Genomic DNA, 26,562 nt, shown 5'->3' with positions numbered 1-26,562 from the left:
TTGAAGTGCAAGCGAGAGCGCGGAACGAGCGTCAAAGAGGCACAGACGGCCTCCGCGTTCGACATCTGTCTCTCTCCTATTTTTGTACTATAGAGGTTATAATATGTGTTTAATTTTGCCCAAAATGTGGTTGTAGGTAGAGGGCAGAACTCAGTGGACCGCAGCAAACACCTCAATTAAGGCTTAGCGATACTGATTATTTTAATTTTTTTTAGTAGTACAACTAAATTTAATGGCACATCAAAAACAAAATCAAACGCAGACGAAGTCGCGGGCAATGGCTAGTAATCTATACTTATAATAAGACTGTAACTGGACGATTTCTGTACATTAAATATATTTTGAAAGTTTTGACCGGGGGATGCTGTATAATTGATACCGAGTCCAAAACAGATTTGTATTTAATTTTTGTCTGTCTGTCTGTTTGTCCGGGCATCACGTGTAAACTACTGAACGAATTTAAATAAAATTTGGTATAGTGGTAGCTAATATATCGGATTAACACATAGGATACTTTTTATCCCCATAAACAATAAGTTTCCTCCGGGAAATGGGATATCAATTTTTATCAATTTTACTTCAAAGCTCCGTTAAATTTGAACCGATTTTAATAATTCTTCTTTTATTTGAAAGTGCATACTATCATGCATGTATCGTCTTATTTTAATAAGGATCTGATAAATACTGTCGGAGATAAAGGACATAACTCTTCATAAATAACAGCAAGTCGCAAGGCATATAGGACAACGATCGAATGCATGTATATCATCCTATTAATATTATAAATGCGAAAGTTTGTGAGTATGGATGTATGGATGTATCAACTAAAATAATGACAACTTACTAACTCAGTATAAAATAATAGAGGGTACATAGCTAGCCACGATGATTATGATGTTAGTATCAGATCTGTTCTAGCTTTTTGATTGACTCATACGCAGACGAAGTCGCGAGGGTCCGCTAGTTATATTTATTAGTCTGACTTTAATTTCCTTATGCCAAATTTTTTTTTGGGACAAAATAAAATAGACAACAAACAAAAAACAATTGACAACCCTAGCTTGTAATGAGTTAAAATCTAATTTACACGTGTACGTGTGCGTGTATTATTTTTATAGAAATAATTGGCCGACCAAGCACATGGTCCACCTGATGATAAGTTGAAAACCGTCGCCTATAAACGAAACAAACACTTTACAGGCACCCGAGGAACAAAGAATATGCCTGCATGTTGTAATGACTTCATGTCATGATTGGTTACAAAAGACATATATTGTAAGTGGTCTCTTAAAACCATTGCAAATCACTTTATTGTAGTAAATATAAAAATAGTTTGTTTCATTTATAACAAAAGTTGAATAAAAATGTTGGGCTTGATTTTTTTTCTGTTGCCATACACTGCTTTTGTCATGGTTGTCAATTCTTATTATTTCGATTTGTTTCCCAAAATATATGTTACTTCGGGCGTGGAATTCCAGACGTCGCTGCCGAAGCGACAACCTGTCAAGATATAAAATAGTTCGGAGCTTACCTCTGGAATAGTTTAAGGTTTGTCGCTCGTGGAAGTTTGGCACCCAGCCCAATGGGTCGGATTATGTCAATATCACTAATTCAGCCGACCTTTCATTCAACGTTCACTCCAATGACGTAAACTGAGTGCCCGTAGTGTAAGGTTTTCTAGCTAAGTTATTTATTCCGGGAAGTAATCTACGATTTATATGATATCGATAGAGCGCCATCTAGTTATAACACTGGGAAACCGTATTATCACTAGAAAAAGTAGCTAAACGCAGTAGGTCTAACACTAGGCCCGAAGACTAAATTATTAATAAAAAAACCCCCGACGTTCAATATAGTGTACATTATGCTACTAGTCAAACCCTTTAAAGTGATACCCATATTAAAGGGGTTTTGGAAAAATAATAATGTAATTCCCAATGTTCAAATTTGGCATAGTGAATAGTATTCTACTAGTCAAAACCCCTTTCATTTGTTACCCATTTTAAAGGGAATGGTGAAAAAATACGAAAACTGTCATTTTGTGGCGGTGGCCATCTTAGACCGATTTTCATCAAACATAGCTAACGACTAATTCACATTTCAAGCAAAAGAAACAATATATCAGTTCATCCACAGACAGGCTAACAAACTTTATTTGAGTGCAATTTGGTAAATTGTTGATACTCTAGATTAAAATAAAATACACTTTTATCATATCCCGAAAAACAATTGGGTTCGTTCAGTACGCTATTTCTAACCGATGTTTACTTTCACTGGGAAGGTTTAATTATTAGTTTGACTATGCCGACATTTTATGAAGATCTATCTGGTCAGTATTGTTGGGAGATACAGGGCTAAACCTCTCAGTCATCGGAAAGTAAACCTCACTTAAGACTTAATAGGTACATGCAAATATGCCACGTATTCACGTGCGTGCCCTTATTCAAGGGCGTGCTCGGTAAGAACGTGATAAAAAAAAGTTGCTCACCCATTCATTTGCTGTCTCAAGACAATTTTGCTTGACTAACAATTGATGCTTCTTGTCAATGTTTATGTGATTGAAGATCCGATAAGTATTTTATACCAGCATACCATACCAAATGTTTGCGGAGAATCATGTTGTTGACTTCTACGCAATCATGAGAAAAAGATCTGCATCAATGATGAGCAGAACGCGCGGAAGCTCCAACAATATCTTGAAAATATTAACCAATAAATGGGAAAATCCCTTTATGCTGAACTGGGTTGGTGCACACTCACACACCAGGTGCTCAAGAGGGTATTTACCTTAGGTTAGGAGATTCCTAATTTTTTATTATTTATACATTTGGCCAATTTTAGTCTATAAAATAAGATAATTGTTATTGTTGTAGCTATGGATTTTTATCTGAATTAAACGTTATTATTATTATTATTATTAAAGCCGATTATAAAGTCTGATTTTTTTTAGTAAAGATTACTTTACTACAAAATACCTGCGCTTGCGCAGGATGTGAAGCACTACGGATGCTATCCTTAGTTCACCCAAGTTAAACCACAGGGCACAGCTAGTAAATAATATTTTAAAATGTCCATATTAGCGTTGATAGCCTAGTGGTTAGATTTCGGGATGACTGAAATCGATTCCGACACGCACCTCTAGCTATTCAGAGTTATGTGCGTTCTTTTTAAATTTAAGGAATTGCATTACTCGCTTTTACGAGGGAAAACATCGTGAGGAAACCTTTACGCCGTAGGGTTTCCCGTAACGTTGGCAAGGTGTGTGAAGTCTAATAACCCGCACTGGGCCAGCGTGGTGGATAGCGTCTGAACCATTCATTCTGAGAGAAGATCCGGGCCCTGTAGTAGGCCGGTAATGTGTCGTTAATGAAGATATCCATATTTGGGTCCAATCGCCGCTGGCCTCGCGGTCACGGCCGCCCCTTTTCATTGCCAATCGATTGTTATTCAAAAGCCGAGTGCTCCGTTTCTACATTTGACGTGAGGGAAAATGATCAATGATATGCATGTTGATTTCCTCATTACAAGAAATATTCTTTTTCTTCCTACTAAATTCCGTGCTCAAAGGTGTGGAATGTGGGTTGGAAAACTGTTTGACGGAACTATGTTTTCAAATTTAGAGGATTTCAAATATAGAAGGCACGTTCCTTCTGCTTTTGGTATCTGCTAATAAGAAGTTCCTCTAAAATTGCCGTGAAAAGAGTGAAACGGGGTTCGAAGAGTGTATTAAAGTACTATGTTTTTAAATTAAGGATATCGAATTCGGCATAGGTTAAAAAATATACCTTTGAATTGTCTTCTTTTGAAAACTCTCAAGGGCGATGGAAAGTTAGTCGCAGGTAGTTGCTGGATTTCAATTACAAGAATATTTTGTTTTTGGGGCCTTACTGCAGTTGCTTGAAGCAGTGTTGTTATAATATTGTTGAGGTTTTTTACAGAGTTATAATCCTTATCTTTAGGACGTCACGGGCTTTGTCAAATAAACTGTCATTTTAAATGAATACTGCTTGAATATCCCTGTAGCACGGAATCGATAATAGCAGCTACCTAACATTCATAGCGTTTCTAAGAAATCTGAATAACTAAAAAGTCTTAGAACATACAATTAGCGGTGCCGCGGAGCGAAAAATGAAGGTTGTATGAAAAAGTAGGAAAGAGAACTTTTTATTTGTTTTGATGTAAAATGTTTTACTTTTTATCAGTGGTAAAATCCTTAATTTTTTCTGAACAGCGCGGCGGGAGGGTAATTTATTTTAAATTAAAATTTAATTATTTCATGTTTCACCCTAAATATTTAAAATGTATAAATGTATAATTTATGAGTCTGTAGTAATAAGGAAAAATAGGTTCAAAAAGTTTTACTCGATAATGGGTACAATTTTTGTATATTTTTCTAAATATTAAGTAGTATTACTATGTAAAGAATATGTTATGTATCAATTATTTATTTATAACTGAATGTTACACTATCCCGATTTCCGTTCCTAACATGCTTCATCAACCAAAGGATGTCTGGAGGAGATCGCTTCAAGCGATAAGGTCGCCTTTGCTCATTTATATTTTTTTACCTCTTGTTTTGTTTAATTTGTTTGTTTTCTGTATGTGCAATAAAGACTTTCCATCTATTATCTAAAATTAAATATAAAAGTAAAGCTTGGTCAAAAAGGGTAAGAAAAAAGTAATTCATTCCAAACAAATAATAATTTTCAAAATTTTCTAACATAAAAAAACCAAAACATAATTGAGAACATTCTCCTTATTTTAATTGGGATAAAATGTTACCTAATAAATAAACAAGCAGGAGTCTCATCGCGTCTGCGATTTTTTCAAAATCACAAACACTTTTATTTATTTGCATAGACATACAAACACCTTGGTATCAGATCGGTTTATATAAGCAGGTACATTTTTACTGTAAATACGATTAAGTTTTTCACGAAGAACGAAGTATTCTGAGAATCAGAACACCGGAAAAGTATGTTTTTCTGGTGTATTGTGAGGCAAAATAAGAAATTATAAATGCCTTGAGAGGTTTTTCAAGTCAACAAACGCGTCACTGAAGTTTTCAATGATTGTAGTACCATTCATTAATCTTCGGCTCCAATCCTACTGCTATCTAAAAAAGTAAGTACCTACAGCATAAAAAAATAGTTATAAACCAGATTTAAATAATTTTTTTTCTGTCTGTATACTTCCTTATTTTCTACATTTTACTTTGGCACCGACTTTTAAATGTAGAAAATATTGATTTATTTCTTAGTACCTGTATAAAAAATCATTTTTTAATAATTTTTTTTGCTTCTGTTTTCGTTCTCGTTTATTTTACCTGCTACATTGTACAGCAGAGTCCTATAACGTTTTTTTGATTCGCCGCGAAAACCGGTTAGTTGGATATTACTTAAAAAACATATTGAATCCTAAACCAGTCAAAAAAAGAACAATGGTTTAACTGCGTAACTGATCATAAACCGCATTCGAGACCTGGTTTAGAAACCATTTAAGAATTATGGAAATAGATAAACAGGTAACTAAATAATAAATTATGCGTTGTAATTATGTGGAATCATACGATCTCTGAGAACTTTGCATTCCTGCTATCTAGCCAGTTGCCAAGAAGACATTTATTTAATTTTCGCAAACTTGTGCAATATCCATGCTTCCATACTAATATTGTAAATGCGAAAGTGTGTATGTTTGTTTTTGTGTTAGTTCGTGTGTTACCTATTTTCGGCACAACCACCGCAACCACTTTTTATGCCGGAAAACACCAAGAGTATCCAATGTTTCCAGGGGGTTTAAAAATATAGCTTTTGCTACTTATCTAGGGCTAAATAGCTAATATCTCTAGTAAAAGAAACCCCATATTCATATCTTACAACGTTTAATACAGTACAGGTACAAGTATACTGCAAAGAGATAACTTCTTCAATCTTCCTTTGCCACTTCTGTCAGCACGGCTGGCATGGGCAGTAGACAATTGTCTCCCCGGGAAAAGGATAAAAATTTATCTTCTCCCACAGCTATCAACTCTCTGAGACTATATGTATGATAATAAACGGGGTCAAACTTCTCCTATTCCATGTTCCCGTTCTTTAGCAGGTAGACACATTAATTATATCGCTTGTCAGGGAATAGGGTACTCTTATAATTTTCCCCCATTTATATGACCTTCCTTTTTGACCTGGGTTCCTGTCATTTTGAATTCCTACTCCGACTTATGTCGACCACAGATTATGCATAATTCTAACCAGTCTTAACGAAGATACCTAATTTTTCTATAACCAAACGTTAATACAAAGGCAGATTTGCTAACACTAGTTAACAAATCTTTAGAAAACCCATCTTTATCCCATCGATGCACCACTTCAGCATCACCTTCCATAATCCATCGTTCAACGTAAGACAAATGACGTGCCTTCTCAAGACAGGCTCATTAAAGTCTATTAATAGAAATAATTGTGTGGCGGTGACGTTACATCGCTGGCCCACTGACCTTATAGCAAATTATACGATACGCGCACCACGCAATGTATTATAAAATTGCGAAAACAATTTATATTTGGACGCCGTTACGTTTGTACAACAGCCTAAACTTAGAAATGATGAATCAGAATTTTCAATGTAATACAAATATTTATTACACTGTTTAAGAGGTGATAGCCTAGTGGCTTCGGCCTCCATTTCGGCGGTACAAAGTTCGATTCCCTTTCAGCGTTATGTGAATTTTTAATTTATACAATTAAATATTTTCTGCTTTAACGCTAAACATCGTAAAACTACACTTGAAAACCTTTAAAAGGAAACTGTTTCTATGGTTGTGTGACAGATCATTTTATACCATCGCAGAATACCTTAACTACTATGGTTATCATGAAATATCTGTGGTTCCTGCTTTATTTTGCATGTGTGCGTGACCTATATTTTCGGACATGTTAATTAATTAAATCTATTTTTAATTGTATTTATTTGACATTAAAACTTAGAATTGTGATTAAATAACTAATGCAATGATCTAATATGACACTATAAATTTTAGAACATTATTTTATATAATTGATAACAAATAAGATTATTATTAATATGACTTAATGTCTAAATTTTGCATGTTGATGTATTAACAGAATATGTTGGCACTTTATATCCTAAACACCAATAATTAACCCATATTTAGCAAAATAAATATTTCATTTAATTTTATTTCATTTCAAGAAACCTGCTAGCCTTAAGAGTTCACCATAATATTTTCAAAGGTCTGTGAAGTCTAGCACTCCGTTTACACTGATTAAAATAACCCCTCTGTGGTGCAGTGGGGTGCGTTGTGGCGGGAGATCAAGAGTTTGGTCCACGGTAGGGGTAATGTGGGAGTTCATATATAGAATATAGAATATGGAGGCACAGCTTAGTTACCACCATACTGACAGATATGATGGAAACCAATTAGGGTCATGGGTTTAGCGTAACTGCTATAATAACAGGCGTTAGTGTACACTTATTTTTAGCCCGACCCGGGAATCGAACCGAGGACTTCGTGATCCATAGTTAAACAAGCCAACCGCTAGAACAATCAAAGCAGTTATATAATCTATAACTCGCGCCATTAATGAATAGGTTTGAGAGAGCTCGCCGATGTCGCGGTATCTCACTCGCACAATATTCGCACCACCGTATTTTGTGCGAGGGAGAAAGCACGTCATCGGCCGCACTTTATGAATCTATTTCACCTCATTGATCAAGTGGTTATGTATTATACCATCATCATATAAACGGCCCACTACAGGGCAAGTCTCATCACACAATGAGAATGGGTTATATTATCTAAAAAAATAATATATACTACGACAATACACACATCGCCATCTAGCCCCAATCTAGGTACCAAGATGACTGTATATTTTTATGAATAATATACATGAATACTTGTAATATACAGATAAACACCCAGACACTGAAAAACATTCATGTTCATCACACAAACTTTATTGCACACACGAAATAAATAAAAGAGAACAAAAGTAGAAGTCATTTAAATTTGTGTAACAAAGGCGCTTATAGTGATTTCTTCCAGGCAACCATCTTGAGGAATTGGCTCACATATAAACCTTATAGCGGTGCGCAAAGCTCTAAGCTTTGTGTTCTAGTTCCAGTTGTGGGAATCGAACCCACGGCCATATGGACTCAAGAAGAAGGGTCGCTGCCCACTGCGCCAGTCGGCCACTCAAATTTATACATGATGACGATTGAAATCGTAAAGGACATCATAAATAGCTTACAACCGTCCACTGCTGGACTAGGGGCCTCTCAGAGCAGAAGGGTTGGTGATCGTAGTAGAAGGTAGTAGTAGCACAGAGGATGCAGCAGCCTGCTCTCCGTTATATTCCCTTAGTCGCCTCGTACGACACCCGAAGAAGCGCAGCTGTGGTGACCACTGCATTGTGATCTGCCGTCGCCCCACTGCATCGCAGTGTAGGACAGCTGGATTGTAAATTATTATGGGGGGGGGAACTGATACGAAGCCATTCTGTTAACAGGATTTGAAGCGGTACACCGCATTACAACTTGACTGCAAGTTACGCAAACTGGATGCCAATTAGACTATTAATCGCATGCGAGGCTGCAGTTAGCATTTACGAGTACCTTTTTCATGTGTGAAGTATCTATTGGGGCGCCTTAGCAGTCAAATCGAACCGTACGGCTAAACGTGTGCCATCACGGCAAACGGCATGACGCTCTCTTATGCCGTCATGCCACCGTCCTCGCCTCCCATACCATACAACGAAATATTCTACTAGGCATAGGCCTTCATATTTCGTACCAGACCTACCATGCTGCTCCAGTGCGGATTGGTGGGCTTTAACGATTATTTTCACATGTCAGTAACAATAACTGGCGTCGGTGTTCTCCAAGGCATGGAGTTTGTTTGTTAGTTTGTTTTCATGGTTCTGAGAACTTTTAACAGAAAACCCAAAAAGCTTACAAATTATGGGCCAACCTGGGAATTGAATTCTGGACCACGCGATCCGTAGTTGAACAAGACAACCGCCCCAGAATGTTAACTCATCTAAGGGGAATTCCAGAAATAAAATTTTGCAACATAGAGATAAAATTGAAAGGTTGCCAAACTAATATGACACAATAGTTACCAAGAAACTATTTTATATGGGTGTTTTAATAATACTTTTTTATTTTTTATTTATGACTCGCTTCTGCCCTTGGCTTTGCCCCTCTGGAATATGGGTCAAACTGTTTCTCAGGTTCTAATATCCTGATTTAGAAGTTGGGAATAGATACACTATATTATTTGTAGGCCTATACACTCTCTCTAAAAATGGTTAAAAAAGTTCATGAAGGAATAACATTTTTTGTATCACACTAAAATGATGCTTCTGGGTAATTTATGATATCTTGGGGACCCAAACAGCAATTCAAAATCCTAAGACTGCAGCGGGATAGACATGTTCAATGTACGGACGAATGTCGTCAACCAAAGATTGTGACGTCACAGCCTGACGGGCGGAGGCCGATCGGGAGCTCAATATTGCGCTGGATAGATGGAGTATCCACCGAGATGCACAAGCAAAGGCAAACAGACATAGGCAAAGGGAATGGCAGTCCTATTAAAGCCATATTCCTAACCGGTTTTTATTTGGCATCTCACCGGAACACATTCAAAATTACCTTTTTATTATTTTCCTTCTCCATATACAACTTTACAAGACATTGACCAAGGTACTTTGACCTTGTGCCCGGTTTGTATATATAAAAGCCAAAAACAAGAATTGATAAGAAAATTTACAATATTATGCACTCTCAGACAGTTGATTTTACTTTCTCTCCAAATGTCAACTTTCTATATCTAAAGTTTAATGCAAATAATGTGATTATGATCATAAATTGCTGCTAAAAATAAGTGAATGACTATTATATGTTTTACTAAGAGAAATTTCTGGTGTGGAACACTTAATTCTATAATTATTTATCTAGTAAGCCTAGTTCATAAAAGCAATTGCAATCTGTACAGTTCAGACTGTTGCGAAGACTGATTCTAACTAGCAGAAGTGGGGGAGAAACTTATATAGAATAATATGAACAATGTTTTGACTTACACCTTGTACACCTTCATATTCATAAAAGGTTGTTTCTTACTTGACATTGTTAGTGGGTCAATAGATATTCCTAAAGGAAGTTTATTTTTGTAAACAAATTTTAAAGCAGTCTTTAAAATTGGTGCTAATTACAATAATATTAATTTGTAAATATAAAATTAAATTTCACTTTTAAAAGCGGCCAGTTCAATTCAGATTTGTGTCTTAATAATTATTAATGTAAAATAAGTAAATATATATCCTTACAAGTGTACAGTTTTACATATAAGTTATCACAAATCTGAAACATTCACATGAGCACTCTTCAGGTATTTTAAACATTATTCTCTACTCAAAAAATGAAATTGACCTGTTGCTTAATTGCCTAGAAGGATTTAACATTCTTTCCATCACCCAATCAATCAAATTTTATTGGAAAGATAAGTATTTTGTTGAATGAAAGAGGTCTTATAGCTATAATTCGAAGCATGCAATACAAGTAATTAATAAATTTGTCTAAATATTCAAGTAAAAACAATTACATGAGTATTATCGACGCATATTTTTTTAAATTGAGAGATATTTGATTCCTTTACCCGTTAGGGGTATGGTAGTTCATAATTCACAGACTATTAAAGTCTCACTGCTGGGCACAGGAATAGGTTCTTTCATAGGAAAGACGGTTTTAGAGTACACACCAACCGTACTGCTCCAGTGCCCGATGTTGAGAATTCTTATCGAAAAATATGCAATGCCTAAAAAGTTATGGTCCAATCAGGATTTGAGTGCAACACAGTGAAAAACTAATGACTCACGTGATTTGGTACTTTATAAAAAAAATTGGAACATACATTAGCAATTCCCACAGCATGGCTGTGGCATAGAGGGGATGCACAGGTCATGCAGATGATATAAAATGAAGAAAATCTACAGTATGAGATATAAATACTTAAGGGTAGGTTTTTTATAACTTTTACAATGCCTATCCTTATTTATAACTCGTACTGGAGGTTTTCATTAATTTTATATCATCTGCATACCCTGTCGCATGCCACTGCTGTAGGGTCATAGACTAAAATCAGCAATGCAGTAACAGTAATAGTGTAACAGGCTACTTGATAAAGAGCAAGAGAATCATAGACTATTTCTTTATCAAGGTAAACAAATGCATGCGGAGAAACACATGGGCAAACCCAAACAGGGCACTGATATCAACACTTTATAAAGGTATTTAAGAGTACATCATATGAAATTCTTTAACTGTGTAGATAAATGCTTTTGAATGTAATATAGTAGGAATATTAAAGCCTTTATCTCAAAAACTGCTTCTTTATTTCAATGAGGAAATTGTAAAATATTAAAGATAATTCTTGGCTTGGCTGGTAATGTTATAATGGGCACAGCAAGAGCTTACACCCACCAAAATGGCTTGGTGTGCTGTAACTATTATTACTTGTTGATGTGTTAAAAACAGCTTGACGGCTCGATTCCAGAATCAAATCCACGACTCATGATTCGCAGTCAAATATGCTAACCACTAAACCAATGAGGCTTTATCCAAAAGTAATGTTATTGTTTGAAAAACAAATGTTACAAGAATAGATCGCATACAATTTGTACACAAGAAGGGTTGTTCACTATTTCCAACATTACTAATGCAGTTTTAATAGTTGAATCTACTTACTAATACAAAACGTAGACCGTATGGCAGCGTTATATTTACGCGCGTAATGTCAATAAGAGAGAATAATGCAAAGCTCGTGTGTTTGCTACTAATATGGCGAAAGTGTATTACCTTAGCCACGAGATCTAAGCGGTAGTTTAGCCAATTGATACCACTGGAGCGGCGGTCCGGCACCCAAATAAAGACACAGACATTCTATTAAAACCACTGACCTGTATACATAGAAATAATCGTCGCCGGTTTCTTGATATAATCCCATTCAACAGTTCATGTAAAAATAAACACAAATGAAAACAAATACAGTTTGTTTCACACGATAACCATTTGGTTTTTTTTTACGAATTTTCTATTTATGACACTCGCGAGTCGCGAAGCACACAGCCGCTCGAGCGAAACGCACGTACCATAGATAATAGATATGGACAGGTCAAGTAATATCGTTCAGTGGGACAGACGCAGATGAAAAGTTTGGGAGCAAGTTGCTAAACCACAGATTAGGATAAATAAAAATATATTAGAGATAGTGATGTTTTATACAAGTACGCTGTATTTATAATTTATTTATTAAAAATTAAATTTTTAATAAATAAATAATAAATAAAGCAAAAAGCTTAGATAAAAACCTTTTTTTATTACAAAAAATTACAGAACGCCATTGCATTTTTGGTCAAAGACAACGATACAGTCACTGTCAAGTTAGGAACAATGTGTCAAGTCTCAAATTGTCAAAGTAAAAAAAGTAAACGTCAACTAACAACTTAGCGAATTTTCAACTTCACAAATCGTCAATCGATTGTTGGTTTTCAAAAAATCCTCTATTTGTTATCATTGTATATTGTAGAATTCTAAATGAAGTAACAGGTAGCATAAATATTAAGTAAAACAATATCTAGCACAATGATTAAAGCGATTCTAGTATTCAATAACCATGGGAAACCTAGGTTATCAAAGTTCTATCAATATTTCGTAAGTGAAAGCTTTTATTGATTTAATTTTATGATTGTTTATTTGAATATTTTACTGCTTACGTGTAGAAAGATGATCAATATACCTTATCAAAGGTGTAAGTGTTTTATTCTGGCAGACGAACGAACAAAAGAACTATTTTTAGACTTAAATTTTAAAAATATTCCTAGATTAATTTAACTACCACTATAACTAAGCGAATTAAAAAAGGAAGCTAGGTTTTCTAACTCACCTTCCGTCACTAGTGTTGAGGTTTAACGGTGTAGCATACCAAGTTGAGTTGCATCAGAATGATGGGTCTATGCTCTAAAACTCAACAACCAAGGATTGTACCCAGCAGTGGTACGTTAATAGGCGGCAGGTGATAGATACAGTGTAGGTAAATATACTGTGAACAGTGGTGTGTCTTAACAAATTGCACTTTATGGCTCAGTTGTTAGGGTAGCTCTTTAAGTATCAGTGTTTGTCAAGAAAACCTTGTTTGCAGAATGAAGATATGCAGCAGCAGATAATAAAGGAAACGTTCCAGTTGGTATCCAAAAGGGATGACAATGTTTGCAATTTCCTTGAAGGAGGCAGGTACGTAATTTTCTTAGGTTTTTAAAATATAAAATTGAAGAATTGAACTGACTGAGGTCTTACAAGCTCTCTTAAGAACAACACAGAGAACACCAGTGAGAATTTTTCAACAATTTATTGGCCTGACCGAACTATTATGGTCTGGTTTTTGTGATATTATATATATCTATCTATCTATAATTTGTTGGTAGGGTGGTAAAGGCTGGAACCACCAGATTAAACCTGAGAAAATAGAGAAATCATATATTCCCAAATAGCAAACAATATGTACTGTCTAATATACCCTGTATTGTGGTTTATACGTAACTAAATAAATCTATACATATATTATAAAATCAACAGTTTGGATGGATGTTTTGTTTGTTGTGATGTGTGTTATGTTGTCTCAATCATAGAACTGAATAAATAAATAAATACACACATAGCCCCAAAGTAAGCGTAGCTTGTGTTATGGGTACTAAGATGACTGATGAATATTTTTATGAATAGTTTACATAAATACTTATAATATACAGATAAATACCCAGACACTGAAAAGCACATATAACATAGGCTACTTTTAACCTGGAAACCTGAATGGTTTCCATGGTATAGAATTGTTTTTGTCTTTTCACAAATCAGCAAGCAATCAACATGCTTTTTTTTTCATTGTGGTTGTTTAGAGGTTAGAAAATAACATAGGCACAAGTTATATGAGCCACAGCAGAGGGTTAAACAAAAACAGAAACTACAATGGTGTTTGAACCAAACTTTCAACTAAACAACACAATGTGCGGGCCGATGTGAGGTTACTACAACATTGGCATGTGGCAGAAGCAGCTAATCTGTTTTATTTAATCCATGTGACGTCATCCCCATGATAGTTAGGGAGCCCATGGCTTGCTAGATGTAACACACAAAACAATATTTCCAAATATTTTTTTTTTTTTTTTTTAATATATATCTATATCTGCAATCTATAGGGTGAGTTATTGGCAGTTACAGACGAGGGACCATCGCTCAACCGTCCGTCAATTGTCGAGCACGTCAACACGTTAGGCATTTCATACGTGGAGCTACTAATAGTGAGCTAGCAAGATGGTTGGGGTGTTTGGCTAGGCGTTCTTTGATACCAATAAACAAAGGCTATACAAAAACGGTTGTACTGTTTTATTTTTAGTATTGATTTCGCTCTCAACCCTATTATACTGTAAACCGTTCAGACAAAGTGATATGTGATTAGTTCATTAATAAATTTAACATTTTCCATTACAGCCTCATCGGTGGATCAGACTACAAGCTAATTTACAGGCACTACGCCACTCTGTACTTCGTATTCTGTGTGGACTCCTCGGAGAGTGAATTGGGGATTCTGGATCTTATACAGGTAAATATACATTTTTTTTGATTCCACTGTAAGCTAGCTCCTACGTGATGATGCATAATAGCATATTGTAACGGGCTAACCTGTTAGGGGCAGTTATAGTCAAAGTCAAATATTCCTTGATTCAAATAGGCACATAGATGGCTCTTTTTTCCATTACATACCAAAAAAAACACACAGTAGTGACACAGTACACAGTAGTGAGTAGTGATGGTGATAACTACATTCGTAAACTTCAAAGTAAAGTTACGAGAGTTCCATACGGGCCCTGGTTATATTTTAAACTCGTATCCCTAATCGTTAAAAAATTACCCGGCTAAGTTTGTTGTGGGCTCTTCTTAGACCAGGGCGCATTTGGAACCCTCGTAGCTTTAGGTTTAAGTTGGCGAACGAATTTATCACCATCCCCTTACAATTATGTAAACATGTATGTATGAACGCTTCATAAGTGCCTGTGATAGGCCTACATGAATAAAGAAATTTTGAATTTGAAATTGAAATATACTTATGCATCCTTCAACATTATTTCGTTATTCAGTTACACGTTGCATATATATTTAAGGTATTTGTGGAGACTTTGGACAAGTGCTTCGAGAACGTGTGCGAGCTCGACCTGATCTTCCACGCGGACGCGGCGCACCAAGTGCTGGATGAGCTAGTGATGGGCGGAATGGTGCTGCAAACCAACATGGCGGACATCCTCTGCAGGCTGCAGGAGCAAAATAAAATGCAGAAGGCTGAGGTGAGCTCGAAAAACTATTTTTAGGGACAAACATACACATGCCAAAATATTATACATTGTTAGTCGCAGTGTACAAAAATAAAAAAGAAATTTAAAGAAATAGGTGAATAAATGAATTAATGAATACCCTTTTATTGTACACCAAAGAAAAAAAGTAGTTGCAGAGATATAAATACATATCAAGAGAGTACAATTTGGTGGCCTTATCGCTACATAGCGATTTCTTCCAGACAACCAATGGCGTAAAAGGAAAAAAAGAGGAGGTGCAATGTATAAATATATTTTTAGGTATACTTACAGTAGCCTCGCAGTATATTTATAATAACATAATCTTATTAAACAAAACATAAGTAATTATAAACAAAAAGACACTATACTATACTAGAAACGGACATAATATAGTGATATCTGCATATCGTCTGAGAAAAGTACAGAAATCCTTTGTGGGGATGGGTATATGCTTTTATAACATGATACCGATAGAATATTAGATCTACCTTTACCTAAGTTTAAACAATATATTAAAACACATTTAACCTATTGTGGTTACTACGCGTTTGATGAATTCCTTAACGTCAAGGCCGCTTGGAAGCAGGCCGTTCTTCTCTCATCTCTCACAAAAAAGAAACATTCTAAAGATGTTAAACCATTAAATGATGTTGGGAAAGAGCAATCTGCTGAGTTTCTTGCCGGCTTTTCTTTGTGTGGAATCTAGTGGAATCTTCTTTCCGAACCGTTATTAGAGTCACTACAAACACTGCAAGGTAATGTTGGACATACCAATGCATAACTTTTAAGAATGTGTTAAAAGCCATGATATTCTTCTTCGGCCAGGCCTTCTTTAGACAATTTTTGTACATTGATTCAAAATCAATTAAATAGCCGGAATGAGTCCGTAGACTTTGACAATTGAAAGTGTACACTGTCAAACCTTACAGCTAACTTCAGGGTGTCGGTTTTTTGTGACGGTGTGCGCTTGCATCGCATAAATTTTCCCTAACGCGCCAAAAGTAGTATAACTTCATAAATTTAGATATTATTGTAAAGTCTGATAACAATATATAAACAAAATACTTATATTATAATAATAATTAACCTAAATACTTTACATACAAATATAACTTAACACTAATAACAATTTGAACATATCAACATTCACAAACTTACATTTACGATCGTACCTACCGGTGTAATTCAAAAATAGTTCATACCGATCTCGCAGTTGAAACGCACAAACTCCCCACTGGTTTTAAGACGTCGTCGTTCGCATGTGGGTAGTCGGTAAGATAACCGCCTGCCGGCAGTTCGCTATTGGATTCGTGCACCAGTCGTGTCAATCAATGTAAAACGATGTTATTGTATTTCTTATCGGCTCTAAACAATATTGTAAATATCGGAGTAAAGTGATTCTTGTTTAACATTTAAAACAAACCTAAACATCATCAGAAGATCATAACTTACAACGCAACGCCCCCCTAAATTTTGCTTTAGTTTTTGAGAAAGATAAATTTTATACGAAGGAGAGGTGGTATACTGAGACACGAATTTTATTTTATAACTCACTTGAGTGTTCCCAACACTATTGTTGACTGATAAATATTTTAACGATACATTTCATTTTCATTTTGCACTTCCAAAAACTCACTATATAGTGGAAACCCGGTAGTCCGACAAACATTTTGCAGGGCAGTGTCGAACTATCGAATTCGTCGGATTATAGAGTACTGCCTAAGACCCCCTATAGTCCGGATTTTTTTACAAAAGAGTACCTTGTAATCCGACCACAATAGTGATGGTGCGTACAAGTTGTAACTTGTTCAATCATGCTTAGCGAATACGTATTCAATAATAAATAATAGACCATGTCGGATTACAGGGGGCGCCGGATTAGACAGGGGCCGGACTACCGGGGGTCCACTGTACTTCTAAAACTCACCTTAACACTCGTCTTGTTGCAGGCGGGTATATCAGCGGCGCCTGCCAGGGCCGTGTCTGCTGTCAAGAGCATGAACCTGCCACAACAGCTGAGGGATATGCGCCTGCCAGACCTGCCGCAAGCTATCAAGGTTTTTTTATTATTATTTTTTTATACCACTGCAAGTTAGCCCAGACTTGAGACTGCAATCTCACCTGCAACTGTGCTGTGCAGACTAAGATGGTAACGGGATCAAGTTCAAAGTCAAAGTCAAATATTTCTTTATCCAAATAGGCACATAGATGGCACTTTTGATGCGTACATTACATGTAAAATATGTCATAGGAGTGAGTTGATAGCGATAACTAAATTCGTCAACTTTCTTTTTTTTTTAATTAATTTATTAAAACCATATATAAATATAATAAATAAATAAATATACTACGACAATACACACATCGCCATCTAGTCCCAAAGTGAGCGTAGCTTGTGTTATGGGTACTAAGGTACTCGTAATTGATGAATATTTTTTATGAATAATATACATAAATACTTATAATATATAGAGAACTTCAAACTAAAGCTACGAGGGTTCCAAACGACATAACGCATAACGTTATCCCGTCAGATTAAACGACATGACGCTCTCTTATGCCGTTATGGCAAACGATATTCGAAAGACACACCCTTTTATGTCGTCACGGTAAACAGCACGACGTTCCCTGGTGTCGTCACGGGAAACGACATGACACTTATGCCATCAGTGCAAAGGATTGCCTTATGATGTCACGGGAAATGACACTCTGTTTCCATTTCTTAAAAAAATAGTTCAACGGGTACATACCACCGTAATATAATATCGTTAATTAACCATGAAAATCTTACTTTAAAATCTTTAACTCTGATTCCATCACCGAAAATGGCATGACGATCGCCTATGCCGTCACCCCACCGCTCTAGACTCACGTGTGTGTGTCACTGAACAATAACATAAGACTGTATCTATGCATTTTATTAAAATAAAAGAAATTTGGTAAATACTTGGCTTTACTAAGTAAACTTTTATATTTTATGATATCACATCATTTTTTCTTTATTATTCTAAATTTTATATTTCACATCTGCTCGTGCAACAATGATACCCTTTTTATCATTACCATTGTTGTTGGAGATCCTATCTGACCGGATCGTTGACATTGCATCAGGGAGTTTGTCAAAATCTGTAGTAAGAATGTTTTTCCTTCCACCATGTTACAGGACCTGAAATTCTGACCGATACCCCCGGCGCACCCCGCCGCCCAAGTCTCTCTCGCCACCAACATAATCCAATCGTTCTACGAGCATAACGTTAAGTACCACAACATGCAACGTGAAAAAATGGCCAACAAATTCTTCGGCTCCGAATCCCTTAGCACCAAGTTCTCGGAAACCTTCTCGGAGAACTACCAGCAGACGGAGGGCATCAACTTTCCCAATTACGAGACCCACAAGGCAGATGGCTATCAGGATTTGAGCGGCACTGTCGACTGCAACTACGCGGATAGGCGGAAAAAGAAGAAAAAGAAGGGCAAACAGTGATTTATTTGCACAATACCGTTGGCGTCTACTTTGCGGAATTCCGCAAAATGTTAGCAAAATCGAGTCTATTACTTTGCAGGATTCCGCAAATTTGCAAAATTCGGTAAATTCTTTTAGGTTCTAGAGAAATTTTACTTTGCATAGTTTGAATAAGTGTACATAGGAATTAACACTAGTATCACATCAAACTAACTGTTATCACACGATATATAACAACTTGCAACATGTTAGTATGATAGCAAATTCGTAGCACCGCTTTGTATAGCACCAAGTTCTCCGAAAACTAACGACAGACACTTTCGAATACTACTACGCCGATAGCCAGTAAAAAATGGCAAACATTGATTAATTTGCGTAGTTCTGTGTCATTTACTACTCAGAATTAAGCAAAGTTAACAATTCGACGTCAATTATTATTCGGCGGAATTCCGCAAAGTTTATATATTTATATAATTAATGAAATCCATCAAAATTAGCAAAATTTCACCAGTACCAAAGCAAACTATTAACACAATCCGAATCTTTAAGAAATTTCATAAAACTTTGCAAGTCTTGTAACTCATACAGGTAAGTACTGATTGCACAGTACTAACTCGCATGAGTACATGTCTTGTATCTTATATATTCGTAATAATATAAATACATCAGTGTGTTTATTTGTTTTTTAGCCATATTCAGTTCAACCACTGCATTGATGTTGTAATTTGGCATAGCTTTCATCATTCATTCATCTGAATATACTTTTAATACTTTGTAAAAACTGAAAGAAAACACGGATGAAGTCGCGGGCAACTTCTCTTACTTTATGTATTATATGTTGAATTGTATGTTCGAGTTTTTTTTCCTTTATATATTTCCATTCGTTTGTTATTAGAAAAAAAGGAGCACAATGAAATTTTGCGAGGTCTCAATTAAAGTGATCTTTGCAAAATTTATAAAATTCCACTTTGCAAAATTTATAAAATTCTTGCGTATTATCATTCGATGGTTCTTGATAGTTCACCAGTATTCTAAGAGGTGGCGTTAATCTAATCAAATGTCTAAGAACAATGAATATAGTCGAATGTTGACCATATCAATGGCATATTATAATTGTATAAAATTCACTTTAATATAAATTATACAGGCGATATTGGTTTGGACGCAACAATGGTAGTAATCTTAACACCCTCTAAAAGCAAAAAAAAAACGTAAGCACTAATGAAATAGGCTAGATAGGCCTTATTGTTTTACTGCTAAGGTTTATTTTTATAGCAGCGAACTCTAACATGACATCAATCTGTTGGGTATTTTTAGCACGTGAATGCGGTGCGTTGTGATTGGCTTAAATATGTTCGCGTCTTTCGCGACTAAGGTAAATTAGCGTATAATTTTTTTAATATTTGTTCTGGTTTCCTAACTTTTATTAAACAACTGTCAACCAGTAATCTGTCTGTGTTAAGCCAGTTTGTTTTGTTTGCGCCTATGTAAAAAAATATGTTGGTTAAATGTTGTTTAATATAATTAATAATGTAATAAGGAGATAACAGAAGTGTTACATTCCAAAATTGCTAGAAAACTGTTTATAAAAAAATAAATAAAAATCGATGGTCATTGTTTAAAAAAAGCTACTGCCAAGCTTCTGTACTTCATGTATGTTTATAGTTTATAAGAAATATATTTTACGTTAAACGAATTGATCTTGTTTTATTACTATATGTCGCATCCTACATGTGATGAGACATCGTCCGTCGTCGGCTCGTAAACAAAAACACTGCCTGGTTTAAAAAATTTATTCACTTGTATAGGAGGAGTTTTTAATTTTATGCAATGGTTAAAAACTAGTGTATTTTAACATTTGATCAGTGGCGTTACGGACCAATTGGTAAAATATACAGCATTTAAAATAATATTATTAATGAGACGGTGTTTTATTTGTTTTTGACTAACCTTCGGTTCAACCACTGAACCGATGTTGATGAAATATTGCACAGATACCTTGCATCCTTCAATTAGACTTTTAATCCGAAATTGCAACAGGTAACAGTTTGAGCAGGTTAAATAAGTAACCAGCTAAACAGCTGATCTTGACAAAACGCTGCATAAAGCTAGTATGCAAGTCCTGTTGATAAGAATGCACGCCATCTTTTGACTGTATACAGTTTAACAGATTGCATTTAGTAACTACCGCCATCTATAATTATATCACTAAACTAATTTTCATAATTAATAATACATCTACTGGACGGTAGATGGCAGTAAGCTGTAATAATATTCGTTTTGCTACTTATCGTTAGATGGCGCAGTAAACCATTTTTTGTAAAATTTTAAAAATACATAAAGTACTTTTTTTTGCCTATTGGTAACAGGCACTAACCTTTTATGGTAAATTGGTCTGATATATCTAATTTTGAAAATGCTACTTATGGCATAACAATATTAACAAACAATATAACAATACTAATAAATATTTATTTTATTTATCACTTACCTATGATTTCAATTCAGTAATTCATGCGATCTCGGATCTACCTTGTTTTTTTTTCTAGATTATGATTTATGAGACTTGATAATGATTCGTTAACCGCAGTAGGTAGGTAGTTTGGTAAACGAATCACATTTGCTCGACATATCATTGAAGTCGTTGCCTTTTCTATTTAAAAAAAAAGAAAAAAGGCGTAGCCCGCACAATAGAGCGCGCATGTTATTGAAATCCTTGTTGTCCAAAGAACTAAGTAATTATTTCAGATTTATTAGATCAATAATTGGACCACACTGGACAATAAATCAATAGTTTAAACCATACTAGCAGCTTACATTTTATCACTTCCGATTTATCTATAGGTCGGTTCTCCGCGATTGTGACAAAGTTTACTCATGGTTTCACGACCTCGCTAGCGCAGCGGTAAACGCTGTATAGAAAAATTAGATGAGGCGTAATATCAACTGATTCCAAATAAAATAAATCGGTCAGTTTCCCTGACCGATTTCGGTAGCGGTGGTAAATCTCCAGAGAGGTTCTTCAACTACGTGGAAGATTTTTTTTTTTTTTAATCTTTATTTTTTTGGGGCCTTTTATCCTTGTAGACATGCCAGCCCAATTAACGTGGAAGATAGCAGTGCACAAGTGTTTAAGCAAACGCATGTACACTCTTTATTCCCTCACTATCATAGTCCGATAGGACGGCAGCTCCGACAAGACCGGATAGAAATCGGGCTCAGGAACGACAGCTTAACGTGCTCTGCTGGGCCAAGGTTGTATCACCGCTAATTTCTAAACTCCGTTCTCCGAGCGTTTAATAAAATAATAATAATGACAAGCGCAAAGCCCCGCTAGATGAGGGTGGATGTTTTTTTTTTATAAATTTTTCATAGTTTTCTTTTTATTATAATTAGGCATTGTTAATTATGTAAAAAAATCACAATAAATGATAGAAAGTAATAATAATAATGCTAGAATAAATATTAATTTAATTAATTGCCTTAATGTTTGTACAAAAGGAATTTTACAATTTATTTTTCATAAATAGACATTCAACTAACTATATTATTATTGTGCAAATCACAAACTTCATGGAAACGAATAATAAAATAAATATGTCAGAGAAATGCAAATTAAAACAATTGTATAATCAATCGGAAAAAAAAGAAAGACACTATCACATTAAATATAATGAATATTTAGGGGGATAGTGTCTTTTTTTTTTCTTCGATTAAATCGTAGTAACAATTTTCTAAGAGCCAATTATTGAGTTAACTCTTAAACATAATTCTTAATCTTAACTCATTGCTCTTCTTATGATTTTAAATGACATTATGAGATGGTGATAAAAAATAATAACCAGCTAAGTTTGTTGTGGGCTTCTTCTTAGACCAGGGCGCGTTTGGAACCCTCGTAGCTTCAATTTTAAGTTTACGAATATGTTTATCGCCATCATAACACTACCGTGAAATTCTCATGTAATGTACGCATCAAAAGTGCCACCTATGGGCCGGGCCTACTTGAATAAAGATATTTTTGACTTTGACTTTGAGATATTTTGAGTCAGTGTTTCAAATTGTGAAGGCAGCTTGTTATTAATTTTTACAGACACACCATCCGCACTTTTCATAAATGTAGGTGCTCGTACAACGCTTTTTGGGATATCGGACCAATCTAGAACTCTCTTTAGACAGAAGCTATTCTTATACCAGCACGGCTAGCATGGGTAGGAGAGAAAAAATATATCCCCCGATTATATCCCCTGACAGTGAATGTAATTTACGTGTCCAACTGCTAAATCACAGGAACATGGAATAGGAAAAGTTAACCCGCGTTTATTATTACACATATTTGGATATTATTTCCACTTGTTCACCAATGCCCTGAGAGTTAGCACGTAGCACGGATTATAGTTACAAATATACATTTTTAATCTATTATCCGTGGAGATAATCGTCTCCTGCCCATGCAAGGCGCCCTCCCAGCTTTAGTTTTAAGTTAACGAATGTAGTTATCACCATCACTAACATTAATGGTAACATGTAAATAAAATAATGTTAAGATATACAAAAATATGAAATATTATAATGTAAAGATAATTTTTTAAACGAAAGCTACACTATCGCATTAGGTTTAAGTATTGTAATGATAGTGTTAGAATAAGGATATAAATAAATAAATAAATGAGGATGAACGCTTCATAAATACCTGTGAAAAGGTCTCATCATCATCACATCAAACGATAGACGTCCACAGCTGGACATAGGTCTTTTGTAGGGAGTTCCAAGTTCCACGATTCTGAGCCGCTTGGATCCAGCGGCTACCTGCGACGCGCTTAATGTCGTCTGTCCACCTCGTTGGGGGTCACGCCACTATGTCAGTTCGTATAAAGGATCAGACTACGAGACCAATCCAATTGCAGCGAGTCGTGCGACAGGGAGATGTTATCTCCCCGAAACTATTTACCGCTGCGTTGGAGGACGTCTTTAAGCTTCTGGATTGGAACGGACTTGGCATCAACATTAACGGCGAGTACATCACTCAACTTCGGTTTGCCGACGATGTAGTCATAATGGCACGAGACTCTGGCGAGACTCTGGGAGACCTAAATACGATGCTCAATGGCCTCAGCAGAGCTTCTCAACAGGGGCCTACGAATGAACATGCAAGACAAAGACGAAGATTATGTCTAATGCTCATGTTCCGCTTCAACCAGTAATCGTTGAGAACACTGCATTCGAAATTGTTGACGAAAAGGTCTACATGAATAAAACATTTTTGAATTTGAATCTATAATCTATTTATTTTTACATCACCATTGCGTTGGAAGTATTTTGGATGGTGATACTAAGAGATCCTTGATACAAAAACCTAATAAGTACCTTAACCTAATACCTACTTATATAACTGGAAATCGAACCTGGGATAGTAGGCTACGGACAACTGCACCGGTGCGTTAATGTATGCAACTTTGTTGCATTAATGAAATCTTATACCACCATTTTTTTTGTTTGCCAAACAACATCAAAGTTATTGCAAGGACAATCGGTCAGCAATTTCGGTCACCACACGCCGCCAGGTGACTTCCGGTGGACATCTGACCACACGACCACGCCTGACCACAACTCCTTACGAAAATAAATAATACTAAGAAACGATATTTTTTTGTACTTACATCTAATTTCAGGTTGTTTTGTTTTCTTTGTACTACAAATTTAAAGCGGTGATAGCTCAGTAGGTAGGACTTCGATAACGCTTTCGAGGAGTCCACTTCGAATCCTAGGACGCACAGCTATAATTACTAATGATAAACGAGTAAGGCACCGGGAGGTATAGCCATCTAGTCCTAAAGTAAGCGTAGCTGTGTACTAAGGTAACTGATGAATATTTTTTATGAATAATATACATAAATACTAATAATATATAGATAAGCATCCAGACACTGAAAAACATTAATGTTCATTACACAAATATTGTCTAGTTGTGGGAATCGATCCCACGGCCTTGGACTCAGAAAGCAGGGTTACTGCCCACTGCGCCAATCGAGCGTCAAATATCTGGCGAATATGAAATTATCGTTATCAAAAGTTTAATTATTTACCCACTTTATAAATTAACTGTAACACTAAGTTATATGCGTTTCAAGCAAATCAAATATCACTTGCTCCAACGGTGAAGGAAAATATCCTAAGGAAACCTCTCAAATGTTCTCACAGGTGTGTAGAGTCCACCGATCCGCACTGGGCCAGCGTGGTGGACTGTGGCCTAAACCCCTTCTCATTGGATCATCATAGAGAAGGGGTGGAGACCCGTGCCCTATAATCGTTCCGTAATGCATTGTTAATAATGATTTAAATAGGTAGTAAATTGAATATTTCCTTTCATTACTATCAATTATTTAACATGACAATCTTTAGAAAGTTCTCTAATAAAAAAAAAAGCGAGCATAAAATTACAATGTCTTGGCATTGAATTGTCTTAGAACGGCCCGTTCATAAAATATCTACGTGAGATTTTTAAGGGGGGAAGGGGTTCGAGTCAAATCTCATCTAATCTTACGTTGGAGATGGGGGGTCTCCGCAAATATCACGCAATTATTTTTCTGATTGAAACAATAAAAAATTATACTATTTTGGTCCATTTAATCGAGATTGTACATGCTTAATTCGTTCGAAATAAATAAATATATACTACGACGAGTAAGCGTAGCTTGTGTTATGGGTACTAAGATGACTGATGAATATTTTTATGAATAATATACATAAATATTTAGAATATACATATAAACACCCAGACAATGAAAAACATTCATGATCATCACACAAACATTTTCCAGTTGTGGGAATCGAACCCACGGCCTTGGACTCAGAAAGAAGGGTCGCTGCAAACTGCGCCAATCGGCTGTCAAAGAAAATAATTTCATTCATACTTCGACGTTATACATCTACTGACTGTCAAACCACCATATTTGTTTTATACCATTTGTTTTTCTTTTTACAATAACAATACAACACGTTTACGTAAGAAAAATCTAACGTGAGACTGTGGTATGGCGGAGGGGGTTGAATAAAATCTCGCAACATCTCACCAGGGGGGGGGGGGGGGGGAGGTACAGAAAATTTAAAAAAAACACCTCACGTAATTTATGCACGCACCCTAATATTTCAATAAAAAAAAAGTCGCCTTGAGACTTTTAAAAATGGATTTTGAAGCTTCTACATGCGTGTTTTCAAAATTCAATTCCATTTATATCAAGTAGGCCCAGTTTATAAGCACTTATGGAACGTCAAGTCAAGTCTGTTGTGAGATGGTGATAACAAAAAAAAAAAAACACCCGGCTAAGTTTGTTGTGGGCTTCTTCTTAGACCAGGACGCGTTTGGAACCCTCGTAGCTTTACTTTTAAGTTTACGAATGTGGTTATCGCCATCATCTCACTACCGTGTGGTTCTTATGTACGCATCAAAAGTGCCACCTGTGGGCCTACTTGAATAAAGATATTTTTGACTTTGACTTTGACTTTGTCTGTTTGTAGTGACTCTACCACCGGTTTCAGGCAGATTCCACCGAGACGCAGAGCCGGCAAGAAACTCAGCAGATTGCTCTTTTTCAACATCACTATACAGTTTACAATGAAAATATATAACATCATCATCATGTCAACCAAACGACGGCCACTGCTGGACATAGGTCT

General features: G+C 35.7%; 2 protein-coding genes across 2 annotated transcripts in view; one reads left to right on the top strand and one right to left on the bottom strand.

Moving 5' to 3' along the window:
- Positions 1 to 12,158, bottom strand: part of LOC120624912 (zinc transporter foi) — a 51,314-nt gene extending 39,156 nt beyond the window's left edge. Inside the window, exon 1 of the mRNA XM_039891708.1 lies at positions 11,979 to 12,158. The gene's annotated coding sequence lies outside the window, so the exon portion shown is untranslated. The remainder of the gene's footprint in view (positions 1 to 11,978) is intronic.
- A 353-nt stretch (positions 12,159 to 12,511) lies between these two features.
- LOC120625231 (AP-3 complex subunit sigma-2) lies at positions 12,512 to 18,739 on the top strand. Its single transcript, XM_039892230.1, has 6 exons — positions 12,512 to 12,732; positions 13,220 to 13,311; positions 14,566 to 14,677; positions 15,237 to 15,416; positions 17,375 to 17,482; positions 18,589 to 18,739. The coding sequence occupies exons 1-6, from the start codon at positions 12,664 to 12,666 to the stop codon at positions 18,601 to 18,603; spliced, it is 576 nt and encodes a 191-aa protein (XP_039748164.1). The 5' UTR covers positions 12,512 to 12,663; the 3' UTR covers positions 18,604 to 18,739.
- Positions 18,740 to 26,562: the final 7,823 nt, after the last annotated feature.

This window comes from Pararge aegeria, chromosome 7 (assembly GCF_905163445.1).
Source record: "Pararge aegeria chromosome 7, ilParAegt1.1, whole genome shotgun sequence".
In the NCBI taxonomy this organism is placed as follows: domain Eukaryota; kingdom Metazoa; phylum Arthropoda; class Insecta; order Lepidoptera; family Nymphalidae; genus Pararge; species Pararge aegeria.
The sequence above is the reverse complement of the archived record's forward strand: the minus strand, read 5'-3'. Positions and strand labels throughout refer to the sequence as shown.

Bases quoted from the DNA above. Each gene is read 5' to 3' on its own strand.
- LOC120625231 (XM_039892230.1), top strand. From the start codon at position 12,664: ATGATTAAAGCGATTCTAGTATTCAATAACCATGGGAAACCTAGGTTA. The intron at 12,733-13,219 runs GTAAGTGAAAGC...CCTTGTTTGCAG, and splicing joins CAAAGTTCTATCAATATTTC to AATGAAGATATGCAGCAGCA. The intron at 15,417-17,374 runs GTGAGCTCGAAA...GTCTTGTTGCAG, and splicing joins ATAAAATGCAGAAGGCTGAG to GCGGGTATATCAGCGGCGCC.